This window comes from Penaeus chinensis, chromosome 39 (assembly GCF_019202785.1).
Source record: "Penaeus chinensis breed Huanghai No. 1 chromosome 39, ASM1920278v2, whole genome shotgun sequence".
Taxonomy (NCBI): domain Eukaryota; kingdom Metazoa; phylum Arthropoda; class Malacostraca; order Decapoda; family Penaeidae; genus Penaeus; species Penaeus chinensis.
Window position 1 is genome coordinate 1,136,631 of NC_061857.1, and position 10,156 is coordinate 1,146,786.

The 10,156-nt window shown below is 39.0% G+C and overlaps 1 protein-coding gene across 1 annotated transcript in view; it reads left to right on the plus strand.

The window, feature by feature from the left end:
* LOC125046759 overlaps positions 1 to 6,692 on the plus strand; it is an 8,783-nt gene extending 2,091 nt beyond the window's left edge. The window contains exons 2-7 of the mRNA XM_047644690.1: positions 1 to 1,969; positions 2,608 to 2,780; positions 3,066 to 3,213; positions 3,694 to 3,879; positions 5,799 to 5,843; positions 6,465 to 6,692. The exon at positions 1 to 1,969 is cut by the window's left edge and continues 569 nt beyond it. Of these exons, the coding sequence (XP_047500646.1) occupies positions 1 to 1,969; positions 2,608 to 2,780; positions 3,066 to 3,213; positions 3,694 to 3,879; positions 5,799 to 5,843; positions 6,465 to 6,501 (2,558 nt within the window). The 3' untranslated portion in view covers positions 6,502 to 6,692. The remainder of the gene's footprint in view (positions 1,970 to 2,607; positions 2,781 to 3,065; positions 3,214 to 3,693; positions 3,880 to 5,798; positions 5,844 to 6,464) is intronic.
* Positions 6,693 to 10,156: the final 3,464 nt, after the last annotated feature.

Sequence of the window (10,156 nt, forward strand, 5' to 3'; positions counted from 1 at the left end):
TCAAAAAAGACCCTTCCAGCAAAGTAGATGATGGTATTTTTCTTTTCAATAAATTGTGTGAAATGGTCAAAGTCGAAGGAAAAAATGAACTCAAGAAAAAATACGAAACTATGTCAAGCATTGGACCAGTTTCAAATTTGCTTGGTAGAAATAGGAAAATCAAAGTACGTATGGACAAGATCTTCACCAAAATGTTAATAAAGAAAGAAAGTCATTCTTCTGAGGATCAAGATGAGTATGTAGAATATGAAGAGCTTCTGCAGTGTGTACAGATGAGACAAGGCCATAAGGACAACGTCGTGTTACTGGTTGAAGGACCAGCAGGGGTTGGGAAGACGACGCTCACTCGGATGATGATCTGTGATTGGGCCTCGGGGAAAACGGCCATGAAGAGTATCTCAAACTATGAATTTGCAATCCTGGCTGAGTGCAGAGACAGTACGATATCCTCCCTGGGGCAACTTTTAAGTTCACTTATGCCTGAACTGAGTAAAAATGCCTCTAAGGAAGATCTGGTCAAATGCATTCAAGATGACAAACTTTTGTTTATTATAGATGGATTGGACGAGCTTAACCCATCTTCAAAAAATGTTGTGAAAGAAATACTGAATCTGGGAGGAACTGTTGATGTCACTGTTATTTGCACAACTCGGCCTAACAGAATAAGTGACTTCAAGCAAGACGTCCCAGAGAATTTCGCCATCATGCACATGAAGGTCATTGGGATCGAGGAGAGCAGAAGAGAAGAATTTGTGATAAATTACAGCAGAGCTCTAGATGATGAAGGCCAGAGAGACATTTCGGGCCTTCTTCAGTATCTGAAAGAAAGTCGCTTGCACGACCACTGGAAACTGGCTTTCAACTTGGTCCTTGTGACAATACTGTGGTTCCTTGACCCTGATGCTGTCAACAAGATGACAACAGCAACGGAGCTATTAATGGAGACACATAAACTGTGCCAAAAAAGGTTAAAACAAAGACTGCTTGAACATAAAGAAACCCGTACACTAGACGCTCAAGAAGTAAATGATAAGGTTGATATATTTCTAAACAAACTCCAGGAGGAAGCATTAATCAACCATTATAAAGACGAAACAGTTTTGTCTGCAGCTTCGGTGGAACGGCTGAGGGACGTCTGTGACTGTCTGTCCCTGCCCCACGCGGAGGCCCTGGGATCCTTTCTCATCCAGGCGGATTCGGTGACGGGCGACTTCAAGGAGAAGTTCAGCTTTCCCCACAAGGGCCTGCAAGACTTTTTCAGTGCCCTTCATGTGAGGGAAACTCTCCAGGCCAAAGAAATGGATATCCGCCGTATATTGAGCAATATTGAAACTATACTCTCTGATTGCAACGTTCCTGGCGAGCTCAGCAAAGCTCTACTAGGAGTAAACAAAGAAGAATTAAAAAAACAAAACCGGAAAATATTGAAGATATCGCACAGTATTCGGAGTGTTCTCGAAGAAACACTGGACATTGCAAAGGCTTATAACGAAACAGAGAGCCAGACAGTCAGTCTGGACTTGGTTAAATGTCAGAACATCTTGTTTCATCTGACAGGACTGCTCTACCTAGGAGAAAGGTCACTGAAGGAAGATGCCTGTGCCGAACTGGTGAGCTTACTGAGAGACTCTGGCATCAATAACAGGTCTGAGTGGCTAAGCTTGCTGTCCGAGGTCAAGTGTGACGAGACAGTCAGCAAGTGCATCGCACAGGCCATGGACCTCAAGGAGAGGATAGAAATAAGCGACAGCCAAGTAACGGCTTACGCGAGTGTACTGAGCCACGCGCGGCCATCGCATGTGGAGATCGACATTAGCGGAGACCCGCAGGATGTCCCTCGCCTCAAGGACCTTCTCTCCACTATCCGGGCAAAGAACTGGAAGACAAATCTGCGGTTTCAACATGACTTCCGGTACATGAAGGGCCGCACCAGCATCCTCGATGAAACGCTGCAGGAATTCTTAGGAAGGTAAATTCTCCTCGATCTTTTTTTCTGACTGTGTTCATCTGTGTGCACTCGCGACTGATTAAAATGTGGCTTCATATTCTTACATACATAAGTAATAAAATCCATATAAATTCCATATATATATGTGTGTGTGTGTGTGTATGCATATGCATATGCATATGCGCACACACACACGTATGTGTATATATGTGTGTGTGTGTGTTTAATGCATATGTCTATATATGTATATACATGTATATATATGTATGTGTGTGCGTGTGTATATATATCCATGTCTGTATGTATATGTGTGTGTGTGTGTGTGTGTGTGTATTTTTATATGTATATATATGTGTGTGTGTGTGAATGTGTGTGTGTGCAGATGTATATATATGTGTGTGTGTGTACACACACACATACATACACACACACACAAACACATATACATACACACACATACACACATATGGTAGTAGTAGTGTCATTATCATTATTATTATCATTATCATTATTGTTGTTATTATATTCTTACTGTATCAATATTTTATTAGTAGTAGTATTATAATTACCAATATTATCGATATTATCACACACATAATAGCGACTCAAACCATGACCAAGAATTATGATGTGACCCCCCCCCCCCCCAACCTGTTCAGCTCGAAGGCCAAACTGACGTGGTTCAACGGGCGGCTGAGTGGTCCGGCGATGAAGGCGCTGCCGAAGTCCTTGGAGTTCCTCGAGCTGGCCGTGAAGGACGACGTCCACTACGCGGACCTGCTGCCCCTCCTGGCCTTGCACTCCAAGAAGCTGCCGCGCCTCGAGTGGCTCGGTGAGGAAGCGCGGCCCTTGGCGGGGCACACGAAGCTGGCCGAATATACCTTATCAACAAATATATGTGTGTGTGTGTGTATATATATGTATATATATATGTATGTATGTATGTATGTATGTAAACACACACACACACGCACACACACATATGTATATATACATATATATATGAGTGTGAGTGTGTGTGTGTGTATGATCATTACAAAAGATGAAAGTCTTTTGGATAGTGGTTTGAAGAACAGTTCTTGTCGATGTGACTCAGTGAAATAGCAAAACCTTGCAGGGCTGCACGTGGCCGCAGGCATCAACGACGCACAGCTGAAGCCTCTGCCGGAGGTGAGTCGCGTCAACTTAATCGTCGACGGAGTGACGGAGAGCACAGTCGGGTGGGCTTGTCGGGTCGTCCGGGCACTCCAGCCTAAAAAGAAAGGGTATTCAAAGATTTTCTATTGTTTATAAATCTTTATGGTATAGTTGTTTTAGCTGTTGATACATCTCAGGACGTTATAAATATGGCAGTTATTGTTATAGATGCTTGATTTAAGCAACCTGATGCATTCCTAGTTACATCCTCGTCTTTATTTTGATGAAGCAACAGTAGATATTACTTAGTTCTTATTAATATTATTATTACAATGGTGGTATGGATAGTCATATCGATAATTCTACTGGTAGTAGTAAGAATAATTACAGTAGTACCTTCACCTACAATACTGATGCCGGGAGGGAAAGAGAGGGGTGGGGGCTGACAGACCAACATAGACAAACAAATAGACAATCAGACACAGACAGACAGACAAACAGATAGACTTAAAAAGAGAGAGAGAGAGACGGATAGAGAGAGAGAGGCAGACAGACAGACAGAGAGACAAATCTATCCCACACACTCACTCCCTACACACCTCCTGTAGATACTTTACCCTTGCCTTCCCTGATGTCCTGTCGGCGGGGAGCGCGTGCGAACTCCTGGTGAAGAGTCTCGCCGGAGAACAAGTCAAGGTCACGGGGGCTATAAGGGCGTCTCCGTCGATCAGCACGGAGGAGCAGAAGCGGCTGGACGCCCTCACGCGAGACGCCTTGGGCTGTTTCTTCGCCGTGTAAGTGGGACGGACATAAAGTTGTGTTATCTATCTGTCTATATGTATACGACTATATTTCATCATCATTATTTATTTAACTTTATTATCATTGTTATCAACATCATCATCATTATCATCATCATCATCATTATCATCATTATCATTATCACCATTATCATCATCATTATCACCATTATCATCATCATCATTATCATCATTATCATTATCATCATCATCATCATTATCATCATCATCATTATCATCATCATTACCATCATCATCATCATTATCATTATCATTATCATTATCATCATCATCATTATCATCATCATCATCATTATCATCAGCATCATTATCATTATCATCATTATCATTAACATTGTTATTATCATCATCATTTTCATCATCATTATCATCATCATTATCATCAGCATCATTATCATTATTATCAATTGTCATTATCATTATTATCATCATCATCATCATTGTTATTAGCATTATTATTATATCATCATCATCATCATTATCACCATTATCATCATCATCATCATTAGCATTATCATCATCATCATTATCATTATCATCATCATTATCATCAGCATCATTATCATTATCATCATTATTATCATTGTTATTATCATCATCATTATTATCATCATTATCATTATCATTATCATCATCATCATTATCATCATCATTACCATCATCATCATCATTATCATTATCATTATCATTATCATCATCATCATTATCAACATCATCATCATTATCATCATCATCATCATTATCATTATCATTATCACCATTATCATCATCATCATTATCACCATTATCATCATCATCATTATCATCATTATCATTATCATTATCATCATCATCATTATCATCATCATTACCAACATCATCATCATTATCATTATCATTATCATTATCATCATCATCATTATCATCATCATCATCATTATCATCAGCATCATTATCATTATCATCATTATCATTAACATTGTTATTATCATCATCATTGTCATCATCATTATTATCATCATTATCATCATTATTATCATTATTATCAATTATCTTTATCATTATTATTATCATCATCATCATCATTGTTATTAGCATTATTATATCATCATCATCATTATTGCCATTCTAATCATCATCATTATCACCATTATCATCATTATCATTATCATTATCATTATCATCATCATCATCATTATCATCATCATTACCATCATCATCATTATCATTATCATTATTACAATTATTATCATCATCATCATCATCATCATCCTTCTTATCCTCTTCCCTGAAACAGTAAATAATGAATGTGCATAAACTGACTAACTACTTAATGCCATGTACTTGCCTCGGAGAAGAATAGCAATAACATCAACAATAATAGCGATAATAATGATGACAATGATGATAATTATAAAATCAGATTTGGAATCTAATATATTAATATGTTGCCTTTAAGTGTATGTGTGTGTGTGCGTGAATCTTTAGTATTTATGTTGTTGTCCATTTTATATTAAAATTGTGCTCTAACTGCGCAATCACATGGAAAATGATTTCTGGCGAAGCGGGCACAATTTACATCACTTCTTCGTGACTGTATGATAGAAATGAAGACGTTTGGAAAGAGAGTGTATATAAGAGTCAGCTTGACATTTAGAGTGAAAACATGAAATTTGAGCCGTTGAATCTGGCTTCTAAAGTCAATTAGATTTTAATATTTTGGTATTAAAATGCTTCAGATTGAATATCTCATTAGATGTAACTTCATTATTTTGTTTATTGCACTGGGACTAATAAATTCACAACTGGAGAAATAGTGAAATTGTAACATGTACTTTGAAAATCTTCCAGCATACATTCCTTCAGAGAAATTATATTCTCGTGCAATTAATATTTGTCTTTACTTACCTCAGGTTAGGCGACGATATCTGGGTTCAAAAGCCATTGGACGTTCTGAGGTAAGTGCTGCTTGCCCAATTGCTTTCGAGTATTTTACACAACAGAATGTAAGCTCGTTGTGCTAAGGAGCAAACGTCTCCTACACCTACAACCTACCATATATATATCTATTCATGCACACACGCACATATAAACGCACACGCACACGCACACACAAACACACACACACTTACACATATATATCTACGCATGCACGCACGCACATACACACACATACACATACACACACACGCACACACACACATACACACATACACACGCATACACAAACACAAACACACACACACATATATATATATATATGATAGCCACGCATGTGCCTGGGTTCCCTTCGCCAAACCTCACATACACACACACACGTGTATGTGTGTGTTTATATATAAGTGTGTGTGTGTGTTTATATATATGTGTGTGTGTGTGTGTATGTGTGCGTGTGTGTGTATGTGTGTGCGTGTATGTGTCTGTATGTGTGTGTAAACATTATATCATGATGATTAGATAAAGAAATGCGTGGATGAACAACTAGAGTAAAAGATAAGAGATAAATAAGAGAATACTTTCTCTTTTTAACGAGTCGATGGGTTTATCACATTTCGTAACATTTCCTGATATTCTTACAGAGACTTCAACTTGCAACGATACAAAGACGAGTTCTGAGTTTCCTGCAAATCCCAGAGCAAAAGAGAGGACGACAGAGGGCGTCACACATCCTCGAGAAACTGCCCTTGGATATTGCTCGGAAATCCGTGGCCTGTTACTCCTGTAATGTTTAGAACTGCTATTTTACTATTTGTAATCCCAAGCACAGTGACGTTGTACGGATATAGATTAAAGCTGTGATAATAAAAGAAGCCATGATCGAGTCACTGCAGATGCGTCCCCCATTTCTGTTTTACTGCCAGATGAGGAGGACGCGTCTGGCTCGATTGATTTTCTCTATTCCTTTAGGTACCTTCCTTGTTTTGTTTTTCTTTTAGTATAAGTATTGTGTGTAAATAACCGCATATTTCCTGTTTGTGCATGATTGCTTTTCTTTTCACACACGTGCAAACGGCTGCAAAGTGTCCAAGGGGAGGTTTAAACTGTAAGTCATGCATGCATGCATTAGGCCGTGCTGCCTCCAAAGTATCACGAAGTATGACGAAATGCCTTTGAGATTATTTTTGTTTTTTCTAATGTAAAGGGTCAACATGGTATGTATACGACCCGAATAGTTGCGAAATATCTAAGCATATAATACATACATACATACATATATAAATATATATACATATATATGTAAATATCATGTATATATTCAAGATGTAAAATGCATGTATACAGTTGCAATACTGATAATATATCCGATTACAAACTGATTGCAAATTTAATTTCTTCTGCACTAATGCTTCATTTTAATCCGTTGAGATAGGCGTTAGTAGAAGCGATCCAGTAAAGTATCGGATTGCTCTCACAGATCTTGGTAAGCACTCCTCACCCTTGTTCTTAGCATCTTTGAAGGAAGGGGTGAAAGTAATGCCGCACTGTAGATAATTTTAAACGTAAATAACCAACCACGTATATTTTAATATGCTGAGGGCTTCAGCATGGTAAAGAAGTCAGTTGTGCTCTTCCCGGTTGGTGCTCCCTATGTAAGCAACCTTAGATATGATGAGTTCTGTCTTCCATATATATAGGGAGGGTTATGGTGCAAAGTGAGCGTGGGAAATCGCTGCAATGAATCACTCAGACTGACTACTTCCCGACACACTGAGCCGTTCTGGGTGTACACGTGTGTCTTAGACCTTTCCTCAGCTGCTGAAAATCAGGGGATCTCATAATGACTTAGATAATGGCATATTCGAGTACAAAATAAATCGAAGAATACTTGATTCAGAGTAACATATGTTAACTATATGGTATAAGAAAATGTAAACTTTTATATTTGTGTATGTATATATACCCACACACACACACACATATATATATATATACATATACGTATATATATGTATATGTGTGTGTAAAAACATATATATATATATATATTAACACATACCTACACATCTTTCTTAGTCTATGTTCTGCCCGAAATACGTGAAGTAAAGTAAGGGAGACTGTAGGTCAGTATCTCGACAGAGATACGCCTTATCAAAGGCCCCGTAACATGGGGAGAGAGAGGGGGAATAGAAAAAGAGAGAGAGAGAGACAGACAGACAGACAGATAGATAGATAGATGGATATGCAGACAGACAGACAGACAGACTGGCTGAGTAATTACCTGAGAGAGAGAGATGGGGGGGGGGGGGGGGGCAGGAGAGAGAGAGAGAAAAAAAAGAGATAGATGAGAGAGAGAGAGAGAGATACAGAGAGAGATAGGAGAGAGAGAGATAGAGAGAGATAGGAGAGAGAAAGGAAAGAAAGAGAGAGAGAGAAGAAAGAAATAGAGAGAGATTTAGCTTTAAATTCTTCACTTATTTTGCTTTCAATGTCGATGTGTAGTGCATATAAGAGGAAAGAATATAGATATAGGCTTATAACTAATAATTCCACTTTTAGCTCTTAAACTATGACATCCTATTGCCTTTAGGTACATGCTACCGCCCTAGATATGATACAGAGGGCCGTAGATATTGTGGATGATATTCTGAGAGATTGAGGTCAGGAACTGAATGGATCTTGAATTTGCCAAAAAGTCCTTTTAGTCCCGCCCATTTCTCGAGCACCTGGGACAAACTGAACTGGAGTTTGAGACAATAATCCACATATATATCTATCTATCTCTTTCTGCTGAACTGCAACCGTGTCCTTTGGCGAAGGGACAGTCACACGTGGCAACGACACAAACACGCGCGCGCACACACACACAGCGCATAATTCATACACACACACAAACAATCAAACACACATACGTACACACGCGTGTTACTTGGGTTAGCATGTCTATGATCTCCACTAAAACATTCTTTATTTTCCTTTCCTGGTAACTCTGTTCTCGAATGATCTGCAGTAAACGAAGATATTGGTAAATTGATAAGTCAAAAAGACATAACCCTCAGCCAGATAAGATAAGCCACCTTATCAGCAAAAAGCAGTTCGCGTGTTGGCCTCAAGGCCCAGAGCCTCAGTCCCTCGCGGCGAAATTGCCAGCAAGCAGTCCGGACAGACCCTGCAGGAGCCGAGGTCCCAGGCGGCGAAATGCCAAGTAAGAGGGGAAGCTTGTAATAAACAAACCACACATCGTGCGCTCTCTCTCTCTCTCTCTCTATCTATCTATCTATCTATCTATCTATCGATCTCTCTGTCTGTCTATCTATCTATCTCTCTATCTTTCTCTCTCTCTCTCTTTCTCTCTCTCTCTCTCCTTTCTCTATCTCTCTCTATCTATCGATCGATCTGTCTCTCTGTCTATCTATCTATCTATCTATCTATCTATCTATCTATCTTTCTCTCTCTCTCTCTCTCTCTCTCTCTCTCTCTCTTTCTCTATCTATCTATCTATTTAACTATATGAGGTAATTATTTTACTCACCGAGTATTATGTTTTCCGAGCCTCCTATTGGTTCTTTGTTATTGCGAGTTTTAAGTTCTTTTCTTGGACGGCGGTCCTTCCTTTCACTGCCAAGACGGTGAGAAGCCTTAGCAGGGCCGTCATTTCAGCCAGACCTTGAGGGGGGAAATTGCTCCCACAAGCCGCCCCCCCAAATGACGCCCCTGAACCTTATCCTTCTACAGGGAAAAGTGACTTCCGATTAAATGAGTCTTATACTCATTTATATACAGTAAACCTTTTGCTGACTGTCACAAACGTCTCCGCAGATGGCTCCGAGTTTAAATAATACATTCGTTGAAGTTTCAATAATTAAATAATCGAAACACTAAACACCTAGTATTATTAGATACTCTTTTTTATGAAAATATTTTCGTTCTTGTGCACAAGTTGGTCTGCGTAAATAATAATGCGCGTTTACTCCTTCAATGGACCGCGAGGATTAGAGAAAATTAAATGATACGGTTTCAAGGGCTGACTCAACTAGGTTTCTCAGTATCTGTGCAGATTTTGATATTTCACAAATAAACAGATTTACAACATATGTCTGGCCATTACAATATGTATGCGTATAACTAAATAAATATAGGTAGATTTGAAAATGACGCCAAAGACCGATTTTCCGATAAACACTATATTTTTCCAATAGTTTTCGTCGTATTTCGAACGAATCTAACACTCAATTCTTTCGCTAATGAAGTACAGCTACGATATCGGTCCCGATAGGTGGGGAATCTTTTTTTTTGAGGGGGGGGGAGGGGGGAGATTTCGAGAAATATCAGT